The sequence below is a fragment of the Polypterus senegalus genome, chromosome 10 (genome assembly GCF_016835505.1).
Source record: "Polypterus senegalus isolate Bchr_013 chromosome 10, ASM1683550v1, whole genome shotgun sequence".
NCBI lineage: Eukaryota > Metazoa > Chordata > Cladistia > Polypteriformes > Polypteridae > Polypterus > Polypterus senegalus.
In genome coordinates, this window is record NC_053163.1 from 147,821,204 (window position 1) to 147,848,441 (window position 27,238).

General features: G+C 42.8%; 2 protein-coding genes across 2 annotated transcripts in view; one reads left to right on the forward strand and one right to left on the reverse strand.

The window, feature by feature from the left end:
• Positions 1-8,190, forward strand: part of LOC120538274 (growth hormone receptor-like) — a 44,315-nt gene extending 36,125 nt beyond the window's left edge. Inside the window, exons 8-9 of the mRNA XM_039767736.1 lie at positions 6,503-6,572; positions 7,507-8,190. Of these exons, the coding sequence (XP_039623670.1) occupies positions 6,503-6,572; positions 7,507-8,190 (754 nt within the window). The remainder of the gene's footprint in view (positions 1-6,502; positions 6,573-7,506) is intronic.
• Positions 8,191-13,159: 4,969 nt separating this feature from the next.
• Positions 13,160-21,375, reverse strand: pole4 (polymerase (DNA-directed), epsilon 4, accessory subunit). Its single transcript, XM_039767033.1, has 4 exons — positions 21,015-21,375; positions 15,325-15,409; positions 15,193-15,234; positions 13,160-13,850 (listed from the first exon to the last, which is right to left on the reverse strand). The coding sequence occupies exons 1-4, from the start codon at positions 21,276-21,278 to the stop codon at positions 13,837-13,839; spliced, it is 405 nt and encodes a 134-aa protein (XP_039622967.1). The 5' UTR covers positions 21,279-21,375; the 3' UTR covers positions 13,160-13,836.
• Positions 21,376-27,238: the final 5,863 nt, after the last annotated feature.

Sequence of the window (27,238 nt, forward strand, 5' to 3'; positions counted from 1 at the left end):
TACATTGGACACGGGAGGCACGTGTAAAATAAAAAGACTTTTATTTCGCTTCAGCTGGAGGGCACGTCTTCCCCGTAATCCCCCCAGTCACAACACCAGTAATCACCAGTACAGCACAAGCACCTTTCTCTTCCTTTGGCACCACCACTCCTCCCTAGCAACTTTGTCCTCCTCCACCCGACTCTGGCCGATGAGTGGTGGTTCGCTGGCTTCTTTTATAGGTCACCTGGAAGTGAACCAGGTGTTTGATCACCGGGTTCCGGTGGCACTTCCAGGTGTGATGAATCAGTTGCCCACACAGGCTCAGGAGTCCTAAACACAGCACCCCCTTTCGGTACCTGCGGGACCCGACAGGGCTGCCCCCAACTCTAATTCCCAGGGAGCCCTGTGAGAAACCAAGGCACCACTCCAGCCCAGGGGGGTGGCCATCTAGCATCCAGGGGGAGGTATTGCACTGTCCAGGGCTGCTCCCCCTGAATATAGCGTGCAGGGGCATCCCGGCTGGGCATGGACGCCAGCCGGCCGCCACACTATATAAGGTCCCACAGTTGACAGTTCATGTCAGAGCACAAACCAAGCATGAAGTCAAAGGAATTGTCTGTAGACCTCCGAGTCAGGATTGTCTCGAGGCACAAATCTGGGGAAGGTTACAGAAACATTTCTGCTGCTTTGAAGGTCCCAATGAGCACAGTGGCCTCCATCATCCGTAAGTGGAAGAAGTTCAAAACCACCAGGACTCTTCCTAGAGCTGGCCGGCCATCTAAACTGAGCGATTGGGGGAGAAGGGCCTTAGTCAGGGAGGTGACCAAGAACCTGATGGTCACTCTGTCAGAGCTCCAGAGGTCCTCTGTGGAGAGAGGAGAACCTTCCAGAAGGACAACCATCTCTGCAGCAATCCACCAATCAGGCCTGTATGGTAGAGTGGCCAGACAGAAGCTACTCCTTAGTAAAAGGCACATGGCAGCCCACCTGGAGTTTGCCAAAAGGCACCTGAAGGACTCTCAGACCATGAGAAACAAAATTCTCTGGTCTGATGAGACAAAGATTGAACTCTTTGGTGTGAATGCCAGGCGTCATGTTTGGAGGAAACCAGGCACCGCTCATCACCAGGCCAATACCATCCCTACAGTGAAGCATGGTGGTGGCAGCATCATGCTGTGGGGATGGAACTGGGAGACTAGTCAGGATAAAGGGAAAGATGACTGCAGCAATGTACAGAGACATCCTGGATGAAAACCTGCTCCAGAGCGCTCTTGACCTCAGACTGGGGCGACGGTTCATCTTTCAGCAGGACGACGACCCTAAGCACACAGCCAAGATATCAAAGGAGTGGCTTCAGGACGACTCTGTGAATGTCCTTGAGTGGCTCAGCCAGAGCCCAGACTTGAATCTGATTGAACATCTCTAGTGAGATCTTAAAATGGCTGTGCACCGACGCTTCCCATCCAACCTGATGGAGCTTGAGAGGTGCTGTAAAGAGGAATGGGCGAAACTGGCCAAGGATAGGTGTGCCAAGCTTGTGGCATCATATTCAAAAAGACTTGAGGCCGTAATTGCTGCCAAAGGTGCATCGACAAAGTATTGAGCAAAGGCTGTGAATACTTATGTACATGGGATTTCTCAGTTTTTATTTTTAATAAATTTGCAAAAACCTCAAGTAAACTTTTTCATGTTGTCATTATGGGGTGTTGTGTGTAGAATTCTGAGGAAAAAAATTAATTTAATCCATTTTGGAATAAGGCTGCAACATAACAAAATGTGGAAAAAGTGATGCGCTGTGAATACTTTCCGGATGCACTGTAAATGTGTAGTTTCAGGCGGCACACAGACTTGTTAGTTACTTAAAAATGTCTCTAGTTAAGGCATCAGTTGTGGTCAGCTTTCTTCAGAACAGGCTGCATGCCTGTCTCAATACGGCTGCCAAGCTGTGCTCTTCATTGTGTTGTTCTTTTCAGTTCATGGTGTGTGAGATGCTCCTTTATCAGTTTGGTAAGAGACAGAGAGAGTGAGGGAGTGAGCAAATTTATAGATGTTCTGTCCAACCCCTAGAGCCAATAGGACATCATGGTACTTAAAGGCTTCTGATACAAGCCAGTTCCAAACAGCCATACCTCAGACCAATAGGGGAATAGAACATCTTCACACCTGCCATCCCCCAAAACCATATGTTAAGGTAAAGCTTGGCAGTTAGGCAGCCTGACTTTCTTGAGAGAGAGACTTTAGCAGAGAAACACTTGCCAAACTGGTTTAAGGTACTTTCCCCAAATCCTGTCATAAAATTCAAAGAGACTCATTCCTAAAAGGCAGGGGTAAACATGAATGCACCTCACTAATGTAACACTAATATCACATTGCTTTGCCTAAATTACAAATAAAGACATACAAAATATTTATCAACTTACAGTATATGCAAAAAATCTCACATCACAACAGGGCCCTTGAGCAAAACCCTTAACCTGCAATGGCTTCACCTGGGTATGACGTTAATCTGCAGCCAGCCCTGCAAGGAGATCCTGCAGGGAAAACTTGGGAGGGATGTTGGCAGAATTGGCACTGCAGCCATGTGACGATGTGGGTTCGGGCTCCTCACTCCCATTGCTGTTTGGAAGCACTTGAACCCAACACCGTCGATAATGAAACCGGGTGAGCTAGTCAGTGAAGGCAATAATTGAGCATCTGAGCAAGGGGATGGTTAAAAGTGAAACAGTGCTTTTATTAAAAATCCAACAAAACAGGTGTTCAAATAAATAGTGCAGTTCTCAAAGTTCAATAAATAATCCAATAAAAAAACGTGGAGGTAAAACCAATAAATAGAAAAAAACACAATCCTTAAAATCCAGAGGTTAAAATCTTCTCATGGAAGCAGTCTTTAAAACAACAAATCCAGTGCATCGTTTCTGTTAGCGTCTCACCTGCTTATCCCGTTTGGGCTTAGCAGCAGGCAAGACGCTCTCTGCAGCTGCCCTCCTCTACACACTCGAGACTGGAGACCTCCCGATCCCTGGCTCCGGTATGGCACTCATCCCAGCCTCGGAGACTTGATTACCCCAATGGCCAGGACGTACACATTGGGGGGACTCCAACCACCAAGCCTCCCGACTTCCGCTACCTTTCCACGGCCTCTCTGCGGCCAGTCGCCTTCCCTTGGTCACTCCCGCTACATAATCGCTCAGCGGGAGCGACATCTAACTCACACGCCTGGGTGTAGGCCCAACACCCCAGGGCCCTCGCAGCTGTCCGTGAGCGCTCGTTCGCTCGCTCTCTCTCCCTTTTCACCGACCTGCTTCCTCTCCTGCTCCCGGAAACCTCCGTCCTCTTTCTTTCGTTTCTTTTTTTTCATTTTTCCATACCTCACAACCGACTCGCGCTTCTTTTTAAAATGCAATCACGGATGTGGGCAGTTCCTCACCTGTGCACTACGTGAGAAACGCCCACATCGCCAACTGCCCCGCGGCTCGCTACAACAACGCCCCCCTCACGAAGCTGCCTCGGGTGCGGTGATTATTTATTTAAAATGAATGGCCTTTGCTCAACAAGCTGTGGACCCATAACACCACAAGCCACCATTAAAAACCTCCCAGTGTTCCATTCTATCTAAACTGGTGTGGTGCTGAGGTGTCAGCTGTCGCAAGGCTGCTCTCGGGTCCTAATCTGGGGTCCTGAGGTGGTTTGTGATGTGGCGGGTGCGGCAATGCGGCTCCTAACCTCCTCTTATGTGTCTATCTATCTATCCATCATAGTAGTAATTTATTTATATAGCATCCCTCACAGACAAAAGGACACAGAGCGCTAAACAGCAAATACAGTACAAATACAACAGTTAAAACAAAACATAAAAAAAACCAATAAAAACAATAAATAAACAAACTGGAACTGATTAAAAGCCAGTTTAAAAAGAAATGTTTTCAGTTGTTTTTTAAAAGAATCAACAGACTCGACTCCACGCAGACCACATGGCAGGCTATTCCATAGCCTTGGTGCCACAGACTGGAGGGCACGATCCCCACGGGTTTTTAGCCGAGTGCGTGGGACAACGAGACGGCCCTGTTGCCCAAATCTGAGAGTCCGACAAGCTGTATGGCATTGGAGCAGGCTGGTTAGGTACTCAGGAGCTTGTCCATGCAAAGCTCTGAAAGTAAGTATCAAAACTTTAAAATGAATTCTATAAAACACTGGGAGCCAGTGCAGTGTGTGCAAAATGGGGGCGATAGGATCACTCCGGCTAGCTAGCGCGAGTTAGGAGCCTGGCAGCTGCATTTTGGACTAGCTGAAGACGTGAGAGAGAGGACTTGCTCGAACCTCTAAAGAGAGCATCACAGTAATCAAGCCGTGAGGAAATAACAGAATGAACAAGCATCTCCAATTCTGACTTTGAAACAACATTTCTTAGTTTTGAGAGATTTCGTAAATGAAAGAAACACGAGCGGCTGGCTGACCTTACATATTCATCAAGTGTCAGGGACTGGTCAAAAATAACCCCAAGGTTATGTAGACTTGACTTAATAACAGTAGACACAGAAGATCATTTTAAACTGATCTCAGAATGAAGAACAGGAGGAGCAACAATTAGTACCTCAGTTTTTCCTGAATTCAACTGCAGGTAATTACTACTGAGCCAGTCGTTAACCTGAGACAGACAATCAACCAATGTGACCAAAGTATTAATTTGGTTAGACTTAAATGAAAAATAAAGCTATCATATATTCCCATGTTGTCTATTATAAAACCCTTCATATTTAGTTGTCAGTCAGTCAGTCATTGTCCAACCCACTATATCCTAACACAGGGTCACGAGGGTTTGCTGGAGCCAATCCCAGGCAACACAGGGTGCAAGGCAGGAACAAACCCTGGGCAGGGCGCCAGCCCACCACAGGACACAGACACTCACCCACACATGGGACAATTTAGAATCGGCAATGCACCTAACCTGCATGTCTTTGGACTGTGGGAGGAAACCCACGCAGACACGGGGAGAACATGCAAACTCCACACAGGGAGGACCCGGGAAGTGAACCCAGGTCTCTTTACTGTTACTGCAAGGCAGCAGCGCTACCCACTGCACCACCGTGCTGCCCCAAAAAACACGCACACACAAAAAGGCATTTAGTGCAAGACTAGTACTCCTCCAGGTACCAAACATAGTACAGAGTTTTCTTTCTTCTTCTTCTTTCGGCTACTCCAGTTAGGGGTTGCCACAGCAGATCATCTTGTTCCATCTCTTCCCTGAAGTCAATAAAACTGCTCCATATCATTCTCTAAATGTTTAATATAGACCTCGTCAACCAGTGGAATTTGTATATATTTGTAACATACTTTTATTACTACTGTATTCCTTTTCTTGTTTTTTTTTTTAAATTTTATGCCTCACACTGAGTTGACAGTACTTTTAATTTCCTTGTTCCTTTGTAAAAGTGACGATTACAATAAAGATTTATCCGTCTATCTATCTTGTTCTGTCACACCCATCACCTGCATGTCTTCTCTCACCACATCAATAAACCTTCTCTTAGGCCTTCCTCTTTTCCTCTTCCCTGACAGCTCTATCCTTAGCATCCTTCTCCCAATATACCCAGCATCTCTCCTCTGCACATGACCAAACCAACACAACCTCACTTCTCTGACTTTGTCTCTCAACCTGAGTTGACCCTCTAATGTCCTCATTTCTAATCCTGTCCATCCTCGTCACACCCAATGCAAATCTTAGCATCTTTAACTCTGCCACCTCCAGCTCTGTCTCCTGATGTCTGGTCAGTGCCACCGTCTCCAGCCCCTATAACATAGCTGGTCTCACTACCGTCCTGTAGATTTTTCTTTGCAACCCTCAAATCTTAGGCACCTGGGGTGGAAATGGCAGTCTTAGATCTGGCTGGTCTTCATTGTTATCAGGACTGCCACTGTTCAGCACATCCTCCTGCGAGTACTCCATCATAATTATCCCATCTTTATTCTCCACCTCAATGTCACTTTGTTTCATTATGTGTGTGGTTCTCTTCACTGTCAGTTTCCTCCTGGTTGCTAGGCTCATAGGTTGGATCATCAAGTGTTTTTTCAGTATTCAAGGATTTTTCTGGATGTTTTGAAGATGTTTCTGCAGTCCCCTTACCATTTGATACCCCTCAGGTTTGGTTTCATCTGACCATGGCACCAGTCCATTGCGGGACACACACTCACTTCCTCAGGGACGACACAATAGAGCTGTCTGTTAACCCAATAGGCCACAGTCACGCTACAGCTGGAGGTTTTGAGGTCTCCCACGTCCTTGTGGTCCACACCCCACATGCCTCACTCAGACTCCCTTTAATGAATGGCCTCTGCTTGGCTTTCTTTATGCCATGCTAACTAAAAATGAAGGCCAACTCTGGTTGTGATCGGTGCTTTCCCTTCTTTCCAAGTACGGGAGGTAAGGTTTTTTAATCGCTTTTGAAAGCCAGTGGAGTGTGAAGAGTTGTCTGTGCTTACCCACAAGTCTCACGTTGCTGCTACTGCACTGTGTGTGTTTCAGGGTGAAAGAAAAGATCCTGCCAAACGTTCCTGTGCCGAAGATAGTGGGGATTAACATGGACTCTCTACAGGTACTGTATATGACTTGGCCAGCTATAGCAGGCACACTGGAGGTGGAATGCAAGTCTCAGGACCAACACCATACTAAAGGGGTGCAGACACCCCCCCCTCCCTCCTAACTGTCATAAAGAAGGTTCAGTGGTACCATCATCATATCGGGCCTTTCACATACAGTATATATTTCTGTTATAATAATACCTTTATCATGTATCTATATATTATATAGTGCCTTTCACATCTGTCTATCTATAATATTGTGCCTTTCAGTTATCTATGTATTATATAGTGCCATTCAAATCTGCCTATCAATAATATAGTGCCTTTCAGTTACCTATATATATAATACAGTGCCTTTCACATCTGTCTATCTATAATATAGTGCCTTTCAGTTATCTATATATTATATAGTGACTTTCACATGTCTATCTATATTATGGTGCCTTTCACATCTGTCCATCTATCTTTATATAGTGCCTTTCAGTTATCTATATATTATATAGTGCCTTTCACATCTGTCTATCTATAACATAGTGCCTTTCAAATCTGTTTATTTATACTATAGTGCCTTTCAGTTACCTATATATTATACAGTGCCTTTCACATTTCTCTAAATATAATACACACAGTCTTTCATATCCATTTTTTTCTTATACAGCACCCTTCACATCTATATGTTATATATTGCCTTACACATCTATCTTTTTTTTCGATTTATAATTTTTAATTGTCAAGTACTTTTGTAATATTTTCTTATTCCAGGCACACTTAACTTATTCACCTAACCACTTTTTTGAGTTTGGTATTATGCAGAGCTCCACGGTCTTTTCCTTTTGTCCAGACTCTTCTTGATGGTTTGTGACGACGCGCTTCTTGCCTTATTAGATTTTTTCCTCACACGTTACACAAACACACAGAGGCACATAACTTAAATTTTGTTCCACACAGAATGGTGGCTCACCCGACTTTGGCATCACATTTGACTACTGGAACGAGATCAGTGGCCGGGGCCTTTCAGAAGAAAACTGGGAAGATTTCATGGAGGTGAGCCCGGATGTCACCAGCAGCAGTAACAGTAAACATGTGGCAGCAGCAGCCTCTCCAGGCCTGGCGGACACCAGCGACTCGGGCTGCGACAGCATCAACAGCGCCGAGGTGGAGTCCCTCAGTGACCAGGATGAGAAGAATTCGGCGAGCTGCCACTCCTCATCTCCTGCTGCCCACAGTCTCCCCCGTGGGCTCTCTTTGGAGCACGATGTCACTCCTGCTGCACTGCACACTGCAAATGCCAAGTCTCAAAAGGAAAATGACAACAAGGTGCCACTTGTTAAGTATCAGAGCTTCTGTCCATCTGTCCTTTCACTGCTACCCAAAAGACGCCGAATTAACCAACTTCTGCTTCACGATCGCAGAAAGAGCATTGAGCGGAGCACAGGGTTTTACATCCAGGCAACGCACAATCTGCACCAGCACAGAATGACCTCCACCGTCTCCAGTGATTACATTCAGGGTAATCTGCTGCTGGGACTTAGAGGTCCCTGCCACACCACCAGCATCTGCTCGAAGCAGCTACAGCCTGAAAGCATAATGAGACCAGAGAGCACTGACATGAGCTTCTACGTCACCCTGTAGGCCCAAGAGGTTGGCCAATGTTTGAATGACAGCTTTGAGAAGGAGCAGTAACACTGACTTCAATAAAGAGGGGGCACACTTGACTTTGACCCTAAATACAATTCAATGTGGTGGGCAACAACTTATCTTGGCTGTTGTCAAGAAGGCTCACCAGCAATCTCTGCATCCTGAGACCACTGAGGACATCTCGCATTTTTTCTAATAATTCTTTAAGAAGCGAAATGGGACTCTGAGCTTCGTGTTGTGTTTTTTTTGTTGGATTTGTTGTCAAGTGCTACATGTTGTCTTGAAATGCAGTCTTGTCAGTATGGTTACAAAATAAATGGTGATCTTGTATATAATTGTACAATGTATAAACAGTCATGTGACAAAAGGAAGTACCCCATGTGATCTTTATTCTTTTTTTTGCATTTGTGGTCTTTGTTTAAACCTAAGGTTCCCAACAGGGGCGGTACCGCCCACCAATGGGCCCTGAAGAAACCTAAGGGGGCATTTCTGGTCTAAGACATATTAAGGGGGCGTTGAGGACCAGCCGCTGCCCCTTGGGCAATACTCGCAAGAACGTGCTGATTAATACTAAAAATCATTAAACGCATGTTTCAACCAATTATTCTAAATGTCCACTGAGAAAGACCCGTCCGTATTAAATAGTAGGCATTGGTACATTATATTTACAAGTTTACACAAGTCATGCATTCTCAGAGCATACAAGTCCTTGCGAGATTAACGCACGTGCAGAGGACCGAATCTATGCAGGTTCATTGAACATTACTATAAATACATAAGACATTTTTTGGAATTCCTTCAGTTCAAGTGTAAACCTAAAATTACAGTGCAGTACCTGCAGATCACATTCAAAGAAAAACTTACGTGGACCCACTTATTAAAAACTAGGGGGCTTCGCTCGGCAAACCTGCACTACGCGCCAGCCACTTTGCGTCTCTGTCGCTCACGTATGTGGATTTCACCTTCAAACAACAAATCTTTTAATTCTCGCGTATTGGCCAAATCATTGGGAAGAAACACTCATTTTCCTTGATGGCAACACGAATTAGATGATCTAAAAGTCTCCCATCATCATATTTAGCATGGTCAACAATCTATTAACAAAGAAAAGAAACAGATTGCCAAACGTGGAATGTGGCAATTTAAGATTGCTGATGACAAAAATGGCACCAAACATCAAAAAATTTGTGTCATCACACCAAGCTCAGCCCTCTCACTAATAATATATTAATTTTTTTTAATAATATATATATTTTTAATCTTACTTTGAGCAATACCCTAATATTGTAAAATATCTTCTAATAAAAATCTGTGCTTGTTTTTCAATACATAGTATAGAAGAGTTCACCCAAGGGGGGCCGCTATCGAATCACTCTTTGAAAAAGTGGGCTCTGACCCAAAAAAGGTTAGGCACCTATGGTTTAAACAGTACCTATTCACCTTAATGATGTGTGTTTGTGTATCTGTGTGTCTACTGAGTTGCTATGTTCCTGTCATTCCAATAGATGGCGCATCACAAACATCACCTGTAAGAAAAGTATTTCCATTTCTACATGGCGATACCGAAATGTACACAAATCCCCTTTAATCAAAGCCTGCAATGTGCAGTTTAATCACGATGTCCGAATTGTTTTGATTTGTAATTTTAAAACTGTGTCTTTGTCCCAGACATTATGGAGGGCACGGCCTAACAGCCATCCATCCATCCCTTTTTTTAACCAGCGTATCCAGGGCGGGCCACCGGGAAGCTGCAGCCTATCATAGCAATCAGGGCACAAGGCATTTACAGAATTGAAAAAGAACTACAGTCAACCCTCGTTTATTGCGGTTAATCCGTTCCAGACTCTGCCGCGATAAATTAATTTCCGCGAAGTAGGATTCTTTATTTATAAATCGAATATTTTCACAGTTAGAGCATAGAAAACCGGTTTACGGCCTTCTAAATACATTTTCTAACATTAGAGCCCTCTAGACATGAAATAACACCCTTTAGTCAAAAGTTTAAACTGTGCTCCATGACAAGACAGAGATGACAGTTCCGTCTCACAATTAAAAGAATGCAAACATATCTTCCTCTTCAAAGTGTGTGTCAGGAGCAGAGAATGTCAGAGAGAAAAGTAAACAATCAAAAATCAATAGGGCTTTTTGGGCTTTTAAGTATGCGAGGCACCGCCAGACAAAGCAGCTACAAGGAAGGCAGCAATGTGAAGGTAGTCTTTCAGCATTTTTTAGAGGAGCGTCTGTATCCTCTAGGCAAACAGCCGCTGTGCAAACAGCCCCTCTGCTCACACCCCCTCCGTCAGGAGCAGAGAATGTCAGAGAGAAAGAGAGAGAGAGAGAGAGAGAGACAAGCAAACAATCAAAAATCAATATGTGCTGTTTGGGCTTTCAAGTATGTGAAGCGCCGCACGGGAAGCATATTGTAGATCATTGAGGAGTTTTATTTAATACGTAATACATGCTCTGATTGGGTAGCTTCTCAGCCATCTTGCAATAGCGTCCCTTGTATGAAATCAACTGGGCAAAACAACTGAGGAAGCATGTACCATAAATTAAAAGACCCATTGTCCGCAGAAATCCACGAACCAGCAAAAAATCTGTGATATATATTTAGATACGCTTACATTTAAAATCCGCGATAGAGTGAAGCCGCGAAAGTCGAAGTGCGATATAGCGAGGGATCACTGTATTTGATATTATGATTTGTGAGCCTAATTATGTTAACCACACACACAATTCGTACAGGCAGGGACCTCAAGAGGTTAAAGCAGATGCACTCTTTCTATTATTAAGTGTTTGGTTATGTTTTACAGCCGGATGCCCTCCCTGACACCAACCCTTTCTACTTATCCAGGCTTGTGTGTTGTTTAGCACCAGAAAAGAGGAAGAGAACTGGAGGCAAAGCTGGAAGGATAGAGAAGGGCTTTGGAAGATGGAGAGTTGAAGATAAATAGGAAGAGGAAGACATAATATCTGAGGTTTAATGATAATCAGGATTCAGAAGTTAGCCTGCAGGGATTTCCATTGAAAATAATAGAGAAATCTAAATATCTAGGATTAATGGAAACTCAAGATGGAATATTAGATGCAGAGTTAACACACAGAGCACAGTGTTGATGGAACAACTGGAAGAAGGTATTACGAGTACTGTGTGATCGAAGAATTAAGGTGAGGTTTTTAAGACAGCAGTAAGACCAGCCGTGATATATGGAGACGAGACAAGGGCAGGAGAAGAAGTTAGATGTGGTAGAAATGAGAATGTTGAGATGGATGTATGGACTTACAATAAAGGACAGAATTAGAAATGAGACAATCAGAGATACAACACAAGTGGGGGCAACATCTATGGATTACAACAATCTTGACCAGAAACTGGGCATTCTGTGGCCATTTACAACAGTGTTCAGAAGCCATTAAGAAGGCTAACAGACTGTGAGGTTATATAGCGCCTTGATGTGTGGAGTATAAGTCACTGGAGGTTCTGCTCAAGCTTTATAACACATTGGCGAAGCCTCATCTGGAGTCCTGTGTGCAGTTTTGGTCTCCAAACTACAAAAAGGACACAGCAGTGCTAGAAAAGGTCCAGAAGAGAGTGACAAGGCTGACTCAGGGCTACAGGGGTTGAGTTTTGAGGAAAGATTGAAAAAAAATGAGCCTCTTCAGTTTAGGCTAAAGAACATTAAGAGAAAATCTGACTGAAGTGTTTAAAATTATAATGGGAGTTAGTCAGTGGATCAAGACTGTGACTTTAAAATTAGCTCAACAAGAATGTGGACTCAGATGGCAACTTGTCAAGGGTGAATTTCACACAAACATTTAAGATGTTTTTCTTCACACAGAGAACCACAGACACATGGAATAAGTGATTTAAGGGACCTTCAAAACTCAACGTTATTTAAAAAGAATTAAGGAGATATATCTGGCAAACTTAGCTGGGCTGAATAACCTGTCCTTGTCTAGATTGTTCTAAAGTATGCACTTTATGTGTATATATTCTATAAATATACTAAAAAAAAACCAAAAAAAAAACACAATTGAGGTCCCAACCCGAGGCAATGAAGACTAAGGCACATCACAAGAGGTTGAGGAATGCAAAAACTGCAGTCTAAATGTACAACACAGAGTGTGGATAACAGAACAATTTAAGATTGGAAGAAATCCAAGTGAAATTCGTATTACGTAATTCAATATTAACCTTTTTGAGCTCCGGTGTCCAAATTGCCACCGTTTCCAATTCCCCATTTTGCCCCGGCCAGTCACCTTATTTACAAGTTAATCACTGCAGAGGACTAAATGCTGTCCTCAAAACATCCCATAGGCTTCCATAAGCAACTGGATAATGAATAAAAAATTTAAAGTGGCACAGTATTTAGTGCTGCAGAGTCTTTGGTTTAAATCCCAGCCCAGTTACTGTCTGTGTGCAGTCTACACATTTTTCCAGTGCCCATGCGGGTTTTCTTTCATAAAACAGTTTGCCTCTGATCAGGCTCATCTTGTTGGCCGTAATGTAGTTGTAGGAAAGGCAAAGATAGGAAGGTGAGCTTTTCTTTTGTTCTCTAATATTGTTTCCCATGCATTGGCAAAAGCAGGGTTTAAACCCAGACTGCTGTAACAGTAATGCAATAGTGCAACCCGCTGAGCCACCATGCAGCCCACATTTGTATGTATTTTGTTCTAAATTCTATATTCATTAAGTCCACATAAGGAAAATAATTACTCAAAACCAGAACACAGAATGTTTGTGTTGGGGGGAAAAAAAACGTTAAAAAGCAAAATTCCTGTTCGGCAGGCAGCTAACGTGCATCTTAAACCTACAGTGTGTGCTGCATTAGGGACTTGATGGAAACCAACAGTAAATCAAATTGAAGGACTAAATGACTTATTAACTATATGGGGTCCTAGGCATCATCCTTAAACCTCTAGCATGTACGTCCAACACCCACACAAGCAAAGAAGTAAGCAGTTGTAAGAAAAGCAACAGATTATTTTAATAAGATTTAAAGAACAGTTTGTTTGTACGAATCGGTTATAATGTTAACGCAGTTAGTTGAACGTTTAGAATTTAAATGTCATTAATGACAAATCATATTTACAAGTTTCCCCCTACATAACAGTAACACAGCATCACACTCTGCCAGCAGCCAAAAGTTCTTGGCAGACGTCCATCTTATTCAATGCTAAACCTCTTAGAGGCACCCAAGTTGGACTTCTACTTGCTCACTATTACCACAAAATAAATCAGTGGCATTTTGACCTGAAACGAGCTAAAAAAAGCCATATTATCCTCATGCACTGTATGACCCCATCATCACACTGGGAAAAATAGATGATCTGCATTTTTTAACACTTTACACACTTTCTGCTTTATGGTAAAGGGGTAGTCTTTACTCCACATTGTGGGCCCAAGAGATATAGATAGTATCAGCTCAGTGTTTATAAAACCAAATGAGAAAGAGCTGTGCCATATCACATTGAAAGCTGTCCGATAAAACCAATTAATACACTCAAAAAAAAAAATGTATAAATGTATATTTACAAGGAAAACTATGCACAGCTGTACAAATATTTTACAAAAATGAAATACAACTCCAGAGCATAGACCTTACAAAAGTATGATGATGTCCTGGCAAATATCTTAACTCAATCCAAAGTCCCTAAATAAAAAAAATAAGAAGAAAAACAATTAACACAGACTCTTCGTAGCAAATTATACATTTCTTTCTGATCAATATCATTTTGTATGGCAGAAACGAGTTCCTTATACAGTATATCTATATCTCTATATATCTATATATACACATATATATATCTCAATCTATCTATCTATCTCTATATCTATATATATCCATCATCCAACCCACTATATCTGAACTACAGGGTCACAGGGGTCTGCAGGAGCCAATGCCAGCCAACACAGGGTGCAAGGCAGGGCACCAGCCCACTGCAGTGTGTATATACAGTATATATATCTAAATCTATATATCTATCTAAGAATTGAATTTAATGTGCGCTTCTTCCCCCTTTCACTGGTCAAGAGTCTTAGATTCAAATTAAAGAAGTCAATCTCATATGACTTGCATTAGCAAATACTTGTACGTTTTTCACTTCATTTGCCGTTGTACCGTACTCCTCACCATCAAACATTATATACAGTATCTATTCTGCAAATAAAAATGAGATGATAACCTTTTTGAGCCTTTACTGGAAATTGCAGGGGCTAAGAAACATACTAAAAAAATATATACATATCATTTTTATGTAGACTGCTCCTTTAGGACATTTTCTTTTCCTGCAATTGGCCCATTAAGCACATGTTCTTGAAAACTCATTTAAGAATTTACTGTGGGTTTTTTTTAATAGTGTTTTATACAGTATATGCTATTACACACTGGTGTCCTGCTCAGGTTCATTCTCTGCTTTGAGCTGCTGGGACAAGCTGGTGATCTACATGACCCTGATAAACTAGTTTGAGACTTTCTATGTTAGACACAATTGCTCATCTACATATCACAGAACAAACTTGATTTAACATCAGTACACCACACTTAAGTGTGCTGGGGTGGCAGCATAAAGATGAAAGACGCCTCACGCCTGGACAAACTTGTTAAGAAGGCAGGCTCCATTGTAGGATTAAAGTTGGACAGTTTAACATCTGTGGCAGAGCGACGGGCACTAAGCAAACTCCTGTCAATCATGACGAATCCACTGCATCCACTGAACAGTGTCATCTCCAGACAGAGGAGTAGCTTCAGTGACAGACTTTTATCACCGTCCTGCTCCACTGACAGACTGAGGAGATCGTTCCTCCCCCACACTATGCGACTCTTCAATTCCACCCGGGGGAGTAAATGCGAACATTAATTTTATTTTAATTCTTTTCATTTTTATTACTATTTAATTTAATATTGTTTCTTTGTATCAGTATACTGCTGCTGGATTATGTGAATTTCCCCTTGGGATTAATAAAGTATCTATCTTAAGAAATATAGATATTACCTTCAAGAAAGGCAAACTCATCGATTGCTTCTATTGCACTGTCTAAATTAAACAAAAAAAAAACAAAAAAGTTAGTGTACCACAGTATGTTTGGAGCTTGCAAACACAGTATGTTGTAATAAAAAGCCTTACCTAGATCTTTTCTTTGCAGCGTTTTTCTTTTTCCTTGCTGTGCATAAACAAAGGCATCTTTGGCTATTGTTTCAACAAACAGCTCCTGCAAAGGAAGCAACATATTTAATGTGCAATACATGGTTTGAAAAGCATGGTAAGATAAAGAAAAAAAATCATTTTTAGAATAAAGAACTGCAATAAACCAACACACTCCCCAGGGTTCGTCTCTGCCTTGTTCCCAATTGCCTAAACATTGAGATCAACATTTATCTTGTCTGTTGTGGCTGGGGCCCTTGTCTGGCCATGACGCCTCCAAGCTGGAAGGACCGGAGGAGCAACCATGACCAGAGCATTACATCCCCTGGAGCGCTAGATGGCAGCCCCCCTGGGTTGTAGCTTGGTGCAACCCTGTTGGAATCTGTGGGTGCCACCAGGGGGTGCTGCAGCAACTGCTTGACCCTTATGGGAGGTTTTTCCGCCACACCCAGAAGTGCTGCCCGAAATACCGCATATACTCGAGTTTAAGTTCTCCCGTGGATAAGTCGGGACTTGATTTTACCGTATAATTTCCAATAGTTTATAACGTCGGTCGTATAAGTCAAATGTGGAAAACTCACGCTATTGGTCCAATAGATTATGATACGCTAACACCCACCTGTGAGAGTAACCAGAGCGGACGCTGCCTTTTTTTTTCTATGTATCCTGCCTACATGACCACACAGTAATACCCAAACTATTCCTAAGCAAAGTTTGCACTGTTTTGTTTTTTTATGTATCTCACATCCTCATACACCTTTATCGTAAGAGCATGCCTTATCTACGTTGGAGCGTTCGATCAGAAGAAAATATGAAGCTGGTTTTAAATTAAACGTCACTGAATGGCGAAAGAAATTGGTAAGTGCGCTGCTGCAACAAAATTCGATGCATCTGAGAAACTGGTGCGAGATTGGAGGAGGAAAGATGATGTATTTTTGAATGGGCGTACAAGTCGGGATCTGATTTTATGATTGATTTTGATGGTTTCAAGTCCCGACTTATATGCGAGTAAATACGGTACATCAAGCACCTGAACCACTTCCGGGGGCATTATAAAAGGGGCCACCAGACACCCGAGTTGAAGGAGGGAGACAAAGCATGCCGAGGAGAAGTGGAAGAGAAAGAGAGAGAAGAAAAAGAAAAGTATCGTGTGCGTTTGTGCTTAGTGGGACTGTGTTGTGCCTGTGCAAAATGGGAAGGTTTTTCCCATGAGGTGAAAAAAATAAAAGACATTTGTGTTTTTATAAGTGCCTCCTGCGTCTGTCTGTGTCGGGTTGAGTGGCTGCCATGCCCTTTACACTTGTCACACTATCCTTTGCACAACAAAGCCGTTCACAAATAGCAGCTGTATGCCTAAGAGTGTGACACAGCAATACCATTCCCCTCCAAATACAAGGTCAATGATGAATAAGTTGCAATAGCACAGGGGTGCCCAACTCCAGTCCCGGAGGGCCACAGTGGCTGCAGGTTTTCATTCTAACCCATTTCTTAATCAGTGATCGGTTTTTGCTGCTAATTAACTTCTTTTTAATTGACTTGGTTTTTAAGAAATGTTGCCCTGAATTTCTTCATCGTTCCTTTGCTTCATTTCTTTCCTTAAATGGCACCCAAACAGAAAAGAAATGTGAAACGAGTGAGCCAACAAAAGATCACCTAAGTCAGGGCCTCAAACTCCAACCAGTTGCTTAATGAGGCGCTGAGTCTGGTCGTTAATTAAACCCGTTCTTTAATTCCATGGCTTTTTGCTGCTCTCATTATGCAAAAGCAGACATTTCCGAAATTGTGGATTTTCTCTTTTCTAAGAGCAGATCAGCATTCCTGAGATCTTCATCTTTCTTTACATTGAGACATTGTATGATGGTCACAGTTTGCTGGTCCTGTTTTGGCTCATTTTGGATCTCTTTATTGTATGGCTGCTAATTAAGGAAAAAGAAACAATTAAAGGGTCTTCAAGAGCAATTCAAATAAAATGAATTAAAAACAAGTTAATTAGCAGCAAAAACAGGTCACTAATTAAGAAAAGGGTTAGAATGAAGACCTGCAGCCACTGCAGCCCTCCAGGACTGGAGTTGGGCACCCCTGCAATGGCACATTCAGAAATCTTTCATTTTGTTTTACTGTAACACTGCCAGGTGGACGGCTCTATGCTGGAGCAGTTACAGCTACTGCCTTATAAGATCCCACATCCAGAGTGCAAATCAAGCACCTCACTATTGTTTGTGTGCAGTCTGGTCAAGTTGGTTTCTTTCCTCCTAGATACCAAACCCCAAGTGTGTTAGCCGAACTGTCAATTCCAAATCACCCGCATCTAAATGGAACTGTAATGGACGTGTGCCAAGTCAGGCACCATTTTCCAGCACTGAGAAAGAAGAAGAAAGAAAAAACTGGCTCCAGTCTCACACAACCTTGACTTGGATTAAGTTGGTGGGGATTCATCTGCTATTTCTTTACTAAAACAACTGCTTTGTAAGGAATGGGGGGCGTACCTGGTTCAATAACTAGATTGCTCCCACTATTTTTTTTTTTTTGTCCCTTACTGTAAAGAAACTGTAGGTTAATAATCACATACTTACAAAGAGAGTGTAACAAAAAGAGACTCATGTGCATCTCCTGCGTGGAAAAATTAACATCGTTCTAAATTGCAAATGAAAAACGTACCAGACATGCCAGTTTTATTACTTCCTGAGTTTGCAGGGCCAAACGGAAGGTAGGCCGACAAACTAAGCAACAAGCGCAAATAATTAAGAAAAAAAAACTGGGAAATTTGCATGAATAAAAATGTGCTGCTTCTTAGGCCTTCACAACTTGAGCAGGCCATTCATTACCAACCTACACGTGACCTGGGACCACCAACCCTGGACAGGACACACAACAGCATACGTCCTCATTTACTCATTTGTAAATAATTTAACGTAACTAAGTCATCCTTTTTTTTTTTTTGCATGTGGAAGGATAACAGGAGCCTAAAGAAAATCACGCAAACTCCACATTGGCAGTGACAAGGCCTATGCCTATTACACTTACATTTATTTATTTGGTTACCGCCTTTATCCAGGAAATATATAAATTGGGTTGCATTTTGTTTGTTCTTCAATTGGAACACGGGCAGGTGAAGTGACTCGCTCATGGTCACAAATGGCGCTTTTCCACTGCATAGTACGGCACGACACGGTTCAGTTCAGCTCACTTTTGGGGTGTTTTCCACTGGGAACAGTACCTGGTCCTTTTTTTAGTACCACCTTAGCCGAGGTTCCAAGCGCACCGAACCGTTACCAAAGCGTGACGTGTAAACTCTGCTGGTCACTGATTGGCCGGAGAAAATCGTCATTACTGCGTCACTGAACTTGCGACATGAGACACAACAGACCCGCTAGATTTTTAGCACAGCCAGCGAAGGTTCGGACGCACCATTTTGTTTTAACCAAAAATGGCTGTTTCGTAGTCTATTGAGGAAGTACAGACGTTCCTCTCGTTGGTAGCCGAGGAGCGGATCCAGCGAGAGCTGGATGGGGCGACGCGGAATGAAAAAGTTTTCCAGTAGGTCGCCAAGCTCTTGGGCGCACACGGCTACCATCGGACTTACAAACAGTGTAGGGACAAGTTAAAAAAAATGAAGAGCGACTACAGGAGTATTTGTGGCGCGTTTACGATAATGTCACGGCAGTAGAGGCGGCGCAATCATAACGACATGTGAATAATCCCGCCCACTCTAAAGCGGTACTAAACTGCAGTCGAAACGTAAACCGAGCTGAACCAAGGTGAGCTGTACTGAACCGTGCTGTGCCGTACTATGCAGTGGAAAAGCGCCAATAGTGTCAGAAGTGGGATTTGAACCCACAACCTGAGAGTCTAAAGTCCAAAGCCTTAACCAGCACGCGACACAGCTAGTCACTTCAAAACCAGGAATTTGGACCCATGCAGCTTGGTGAACATTATGTGTAGTATTTACTGTTCATTGAATGTACCAAAATAAGCACCCCAGCACAAACACAATAAGAAACTTACCATTTTTTACTTCCGTGTAAATGGATTTTTATTGATGAGGTCATAAATTTCGCTATTGACTGAAATTAAAATTTAATTTGCGGTGTTCAAAACATCAAGAAAAGCTGATTTTAGCCTATGTGTGTCTGTGAAAATCAAAACTGATTTTCATGCCTTAAAATGACCATTTTTTGCATGTAGAATTATGCAGTTGTTTGCATTATGTAGAAGAACTCCTGGTTGAATACATCCAAACACAAAGAAAACAAGCGTTTTCCAAGAGAGCCACTCTGAATACCAAGGCGTTATGTACAATGATAACTTCTAACAAAATAAAGGGGCTGATTTTGTTCAAACAAATTGCACCGCTCTTCCTTTGATACAAGCTCCAGGCCTATTTTTTTCTGATCCCATTTTTTTCCAGTACTTCTCCCCCAAAATCCTTCAAAGTCAGTTTGACACGTGGCCAATGATACCCACTGTCCAAATTGTTTCGTTTAACTAGGATTTCTGCAGTCTGGTCATGGGTTCAGGCCTATTGATTTGCAAAATTTTTGCTAAAGTAGATTTGGAAATAGATAATTTTACTTAAATATGCAAGTACACACCCGCTCAAAGAAACTACAGTAAAGATTTTTGACACCGCTTTTGCCCTACCAAACGATGTACTTGATGATGAAAAGAAAGAAATGAACACATAAACACTACAAGAGATCTGTAAAGATCAACGCAAACTGACACATTACGCCATCACTGTACCAGTCTATCACTGCAGCTTGTCTACTTAATTTAGCTTCAAATTAAAATTAAATTTTTCAAGTGATTCAATTTCCTGTTCATTTTACTCTACATTATACATAATATTATATATGTTAATGCACTATTATTGTACAGTACAAACGGCTGCATATTATCCTAAAATCTTCTGTTGAATGATTCACTGCAGCAACACTATAGTGTCATTTACAGTACATATAACTAATTTACGGATCACTCCACATCAATATTGTATTGAAATAGTGCAACATGGTAACGGGGCTATAAATGAAGGTACACAAATAAAGCATTTTTAAAAGCTGAGCATAATAAATGCCACATTGCATATAGTAATTGAATACATGCTGCTTTCCTCATTGTTCTCCTTCATTACCTATTCTTCATTTTCTTATAACTTGTATAACTGTCTTATTGTTATGTTTCATTGGTATCTTTTTTTATTTTCTGCACATGAAAAGATGTCATCTGAATTTCTTTGGACGAAAGTACAATGACAACAAACAATACACTGAAAAGTGATCTTCGCTATTGCACACTTGTATAGAAGTGTTATTCTCCCGACCTTCGTCAAATTTAACTTCATGCGGGTGTTGTTACTTTTACTCCGCTAAGTTAACTAAAATACAGTACACACTTGGCATTACTTGCACCACATGAGGCGCATTCTGACTTTCTCTTTTTGCTAAAGCAGTAAAAATGTGCCAGATTAAGAAATGTGCAAACCGATGTAAAGAATTAAAGAAATACGCAAACCGATCTGTAAAATGATAAGATTAGAGAGGCGTATACAGTACAACGATGCGTAACTTTTACAATTAACTAGCCGTGTCACACGCTGCTCATCATAACAAGGCATGCAGAAACTAACACACCCCAGCGCCACTTAAATTCACTCTCACTGTGACACGTACGGTGGCTTTGGCGATGACAAACACGGATTCCTGGCTCGCCAGAGCAACATCAGGATCAGCCTTCATAAGGGCCTTAATACGCGCCAACGGCAACTTCACCAGCCGGTTTGGCGGTCCCGCTGCTGCTGCTGCTACCGCCACCGCCGCAGCCGCCAGTTCCTCGGCCACCACATCTCTGAGCTCATCCTCCGTCCCGCTGCGCTCCGCTTCTGCGTCTGTCGGCGAGACCGAAGTAGTTACAGCTGCTACTACTGCCGCCGCCATGCTGACTGGTGGAGTAGAGGACTTAAATGTTTATGTGAGTAGTCCCATCATACACCCGGCTAGGTTCATAGGCCAGCGCTACGCATGTTGCGCACGCCGCATTAAAGAATACCAATCGCTTTTTCTTCTTTCCCGCCATAGTCGCGCGACGAAAGAGTCAAAAGTGGGGCGGGGAAAGACGGGAACACCCCTAGTGGGTTGTCCAATAGGATTGACGAACAGGACCACTCGCTCCGTTTTTCGGAAGCGCGCCTAAGCAACACTTCTGTTGGGCATTTCGGTTCCAGTTACTAAATCGGTTCTTTCGAATAAACCCATTTAAGTGAATCAACTGTTTTGATTCATTTGATTAATTTACAATCCACTCTAATCCACTCGGATTCAGCGGGTTAGAAAATGGATGGATGGATGGATACATAATTCAGTAACTAGTACATTAATTTCATAAATATATACGTATAGCATTCATAGCAATGAGTTCCTATTTCAGTGTGACAGTTTTTGAGTTGACTGATGAATGTTCTAACCGTTATGATAAATTTCTTAGAAGGTCGAGTGAAGAATGCGTTTAGAGTTGGCCAGTGTGTGCCCAGTTTGAAAAAAAAAACAGAGAGAGAAAAATAAGTGGGCCGTGACCACATACATTGTTGCTGTGAGGATTTGGTGAACAGTTGTGAGAACGGCGTTTGTGCTGTGAGTAAAAATGAGTCAAACCGATTGGGAAAAACTATAAGACAAAAAAAGAAGAAGGGTGCATAGGTATTCACAATTCGAGCTGCAAGTCTCTTGTTGACTGCGGTGGGTTGGCACCCTGCCCAGGATTGGTTCCTGCCTTGTGCCCTGTGTTGGCTGGGATTGGCTCCAGCAGACCCCCGTGACCCTATTCGGATTCAGCGGGTTAGAAAATGGAAGGATGGAAGTCTCTTGTTGAACATCTCTATTACCCACTGGAATTTTTCCCATTTTGCAAGACAAAACTGCTCCTGCAGGTTTGATGGGTTGCATTGGTGTCCAGCCATCTCCAAGTGCTGCCAGAGATTATCCATTGGATTGAGCTACGAGCTTTCATGAGTTTCTCTTTGAGCCACTCCAGTGTAGCTTTAGCAGTCTGTCATTGTCCTGCCAAAAAGGTGAACCTTCATCAAAGTCTCAAATCTCTGGCAGAGTGAAACAGGTATTACTCAAGAACTGCCCCGTATTTAGTGCCAACACCATGCTTCGCTGTGGTAGTGGTGTTCTCGGGGTGATGTTTCCCATGATGGCCAAAAGTTAAATTTTAGTTTCATCTGGCCAGAGAACTTTCTTCTATGTGTATATTTTTTTGTGGGAGGGGTACCACATGCGGCTGGACAAACTCCAAGCATGTTTACTTTTTTTTTTTAGTGATGACTTTTTTCTGGCCACTCTTCCATAAAGCCCCGCTCTGTGGAGTGTATGACTTAAAGTGATCCTATGGACAGATGCTCCTATCTCCTCCGTGGCTCTTTGCAGCTCCTTCAGTGTTATCCTTGGAGTCTTTGTTATAATGGATTTAATGATGCTTTGTGGGATATTCAAAGTTTGAGCTATTCTTTGAGATATTCTTTGTTTGTTATAACCCTGATCTATGCTTCTCCACAATTTTGTCTCTGACCTGTTTGGAGTGCTCCTTGGACTTCATGTTGCTTGCTTAGCGGTGTTGCAGGTTCATGGGCTTTTTCGGAAGAGGTCTGTGTATACAGACATCATGTGACACTTTGATTGCACATAGATGGACCCTTTCACATCTATCTATCTATCTATCTATCTATCTATCTATCTATCTATCTATCTATCTATCTATCTATCTATCTATCTATCTATCTATCTATCTATCTATCTATCTATCTATCTATCTATTCCTTTGAAAGAAAAGCAACAAATCTAAAAAATTCTTTGTCTCCCTTGTTGAGGTCAGGTCAGGTAAGGTTGGGGAGCCTGCACTGGTATAGCATGGTGCCGCACCGGCCTCACGACGAAACAGTTCGGGATCCTGGTTGGCAACCCCCCAGGCAGACATGCAGTCCAGTCCTACCCCCCTAAAATGACCCTCTATCTGTCGCAATCAGGTGTCCATTTGTCCTGGTCCAGCTGCTGAGGTCCTCAACAATGAGGATCCTGCGAGCCTGATTACACTCAGGGAATTACTCCACATGGCTGTAGTGCCGAAACTGACACTACATCAAAATGCAGGTAACGTGCCTCATTCGGGACTCCATGAGCAACTGCTCATTTGACACAAAGTATTGAAGGAGTCCAGTCTTCATCTCAGGTCACTGGATAGCGTCCATGTCTCGCAACCATATAGCAAAACAGGAAGTACCATGACTTTAAAGACCTGGACGTTCATCCTTTTGCATAGATATCGGGAGCGCCACACACCCCTTTCCAGTGACATCATGACCCCCACCCCACCCCCCATGCTCTCCCAATCTGTCTACTGACTTCATAGAAAGAGTCACCAGAGACATGAATGTTACTGCTGAGGTAAGTAAACCTCTCAACAATTTCGACACTCTCTCCGCAGACACACACCCTGCTGATGGCTGTGCCTAAGAGGTCATTAAAGGCCTGGCTCTTGGACACTCACAAGCCCAGACACTCAGACTCCTTGCTCAGTCTCTTGAGAGCCCCGATCAGAGCCTCCATTGACTCTGAGAACATCACAGCATCATGGGCAAAGTCAGGATCAGTGAATCTTTCTTCACCAACAGATGCCCCACACCTGCTGGACCCCATGACCCTGCCCAACACCCAGTCCATACAATATTGAACAGAGTAGGAGCAAAAACAGACCCCTGATGAACCCTAGAATCAACTGGGAATAACAGAGAAGGTCTGCCTCCACTCTACACAGCACTCACAGTACCAGTGTATAGGCCAGCCATGATTTCCAGCAATCTTGAAGGGATCTTGCAAAGTCTCGGTATGTCCCACAGGACAGCTTGATCAACTGAGTCGAATGTTTTTCAAAAATCGACAAAGGCTGCAAAGAAACTCTGCTGATATTTGTGTTTGCGCTCCATGAGAACCCTCAGTGCCAGGATACTGCCAATTAAGGATGACCCTAGCGAGGACCTTACCCGGCACTGACAGCAGTGTTATCCCCCTCCTGTAGATGCCGCAATCCAGGCGATCACCCTTACTTTCATAGATAGGGATGGCAAGACCCATTTTCCAGTCAGTTGGGATGATGCCCATCTCCCATTGCAAAGTTTGCTTGCACTGCCAGAATGACAGCCTGATGACCAACCTGGAGAAGTTCACCCCGGAGACCACAGATCCCTGCAGTCTTCCTCACCATATATATATATATATATATATATATATATATATATATATATATATATATATATATATATATATATATATATATATATATATATATATATATATATATATATTATATATACATATTGTCGCATGCGGCTGGGGGTGGAGCCCAGCTGGGACGCCCAGGAGGACCGGAGGAGGGCTTCTGCCTCCTCCAGACCGCAAGGGGGCGACCGCCCTGGTTGTGTTGGGGGCCACGGGTAGAGGGCTTGGTAGCCCAACCCTGTAGGGGCCCGTGGCCACCGCCAGGCGGCGCCCCGGTGCCTGAAGAAACCTGGAGCCCAGCACTTCTGCCACACCAGGAAGTGCTGGGGGGAAGAGGAGCAGGGACACCCGGAGGGCTTCCGGGTGCGCAGCCGGCACTTCCGCCACACGGGGGTGTGTCCGCAGAAGATTGCCGGGAAGCAGCTGGAGCCCATCTGGGTTCCTATATAAGGGGCGCCTCCCTTCATTCAGTAGCAAGAGTTGGGTGGAAGAGGATGGAGCTCAGAGGAGAGGAGTGGAGGCGGTCTGAGGACTGAGCAAGGCATTGTTGTGCGGCCAGGACTTTAAGGGGTGATTGGTGCTGCGGCACTGGGTTGTGAACTTTTACCACTTGTAAATAGAGTTGTAAATAAAATGTGTGTTGGGTGAAGAAACAATGTCCGCCTGTCTGTGTCTGGGTCCAGTTCCACTATATATATACTGTATATAAATATATATATATTTTCTCACCACCTGTGCACTCTCAGTGAGATTTGCATGGTTCACACCTAATTGGAGGATCAGCCTCAAGAACCGTGGATCCAACATTCTAACTGCAGGATCAGCATTGAACAACTGCTCAAAGTATCCAACCCAGTGGGACACAACTTCAGTGTTATCCATAAGGACCATTCCATCACCCGCCCTGACTGTGACTCTCAAAGAACAGATTTGAATGTGAGTAATGCTTCGATTCCTCTGTACACAGGATGTGAGTCACTAGACCATAGATGGTGTGTCACCTGCTAACAGATTCCTCTAACAAACGCCTCCTTATCTGCCCTCAGAGCCCTTGCTGCCATCCTTGTCAGTTCCCAGTACAAACCAGAGTTGCCATCAAGCCATGTGCTGAGATGATATCCAGGGTGCCTTCCAAGATGAAACGCTTCCTTCTGGGAACAATGGTAACACCAACATAACCCTCAAGAATTTTCCGTGTCTTGTCACATAAGGTCTCCCACATCACACTAGGATCAGCAGTCGCTCCCAAATCCATGCGTTCCTCACACAAACAGCGCGCAATCTCATTAGAAATAGCCTGATCTTGAAGTCTCGTCAGGTCCAGTCTCGTTTTCCTAGTAAGTGGTTGGTCACTGGACCTAAACTAGATCTTCAGAGTAGCAACAACAAGTCTGTGGTCGGAATTCACAAACTGGGCACTTCTTTAGATTCTGTAGTTTGAGGTCCACGTGTCCCATTGGAGCAGATTTGTCAAGTTGTATTCTCCAATATACAGTATACAGTATATATATATATATATATATATATATATATATATATATATATATATACTGTATATTGGAGAATACAACTTGACAATATATATATATATATATATATATATATATACTGTATATTGGAGAATATAACTTGACAATATATATATATATATATATATATATATATATTTGAGATGCTTCTAAGAGGAACCTTTTTAAACTCTCTTCAAGGTCAAATTCCGTACATGGACGTCTTTGAAAACATTCCATAGTCCAAATATTAATGCATAAAAACATGATAACCGGCTGACATGACATCATCGTGAGTTATGACTATGACATCCTGCATATCGACACTCAAGAGTATACTTGCAATTTGGGTATTTTCTAGAAGAGGCCCTGCTAATTTCCATGCAACACCGGATCACATTTCGCACTATCGTGGTATTGTCATGAATTATGAATTGCACTTTTTTAATAGAGTACTAGGGGGCTTTGCTCCTGCTCGCTTCGCTTGCCAACCCCCCATGCCTGGGCTACGCGCCAGCAACTTCACGTCTCTGCCACTCGCGTATGTGGATTTCACTTTCACCATACAACAAATAATTTAATTATCTCAGATTTGCCTCTTCATTGGGAAGAAACACTACTTTACAATGATGGCAACATGAATTAGATGATCTACAAGTCTCTGACTTCAAGTTTAAATCCGAACAATATCTACATACTTCTGTCATATCACCTATGTCCATATATTCGATCTCTTTTCGCTTTTACCTTTTCGTCAAATGTCAGCATTGAATGTTGACTCCGTGTGTGGAATTACATCGTGACAACACAACGTATAACTGCCCGTGAGTGAATTTCTCTCTACAAGAAATGTGTCTGACAATAGCAGTCACACAAATGAGAAATGATTGAAACGTGTGCATGGTTGTAAATGTTTTAGATGTGGGCAGGACTTTTCCAATCACTTTACATAAAGTCTTTTCTCACGGGGCTTGAAATTTCATCTCTCATGATTTCACTTTCAACAAACAACAAATCTTTTAATTCTCGTGGATACGCCTCTTCATTGGAAAGAAACACTGCTTTTCCCTAATGGCAACATGAATTCGACAATCTGCAAGTCTCCGACTTAAAGTT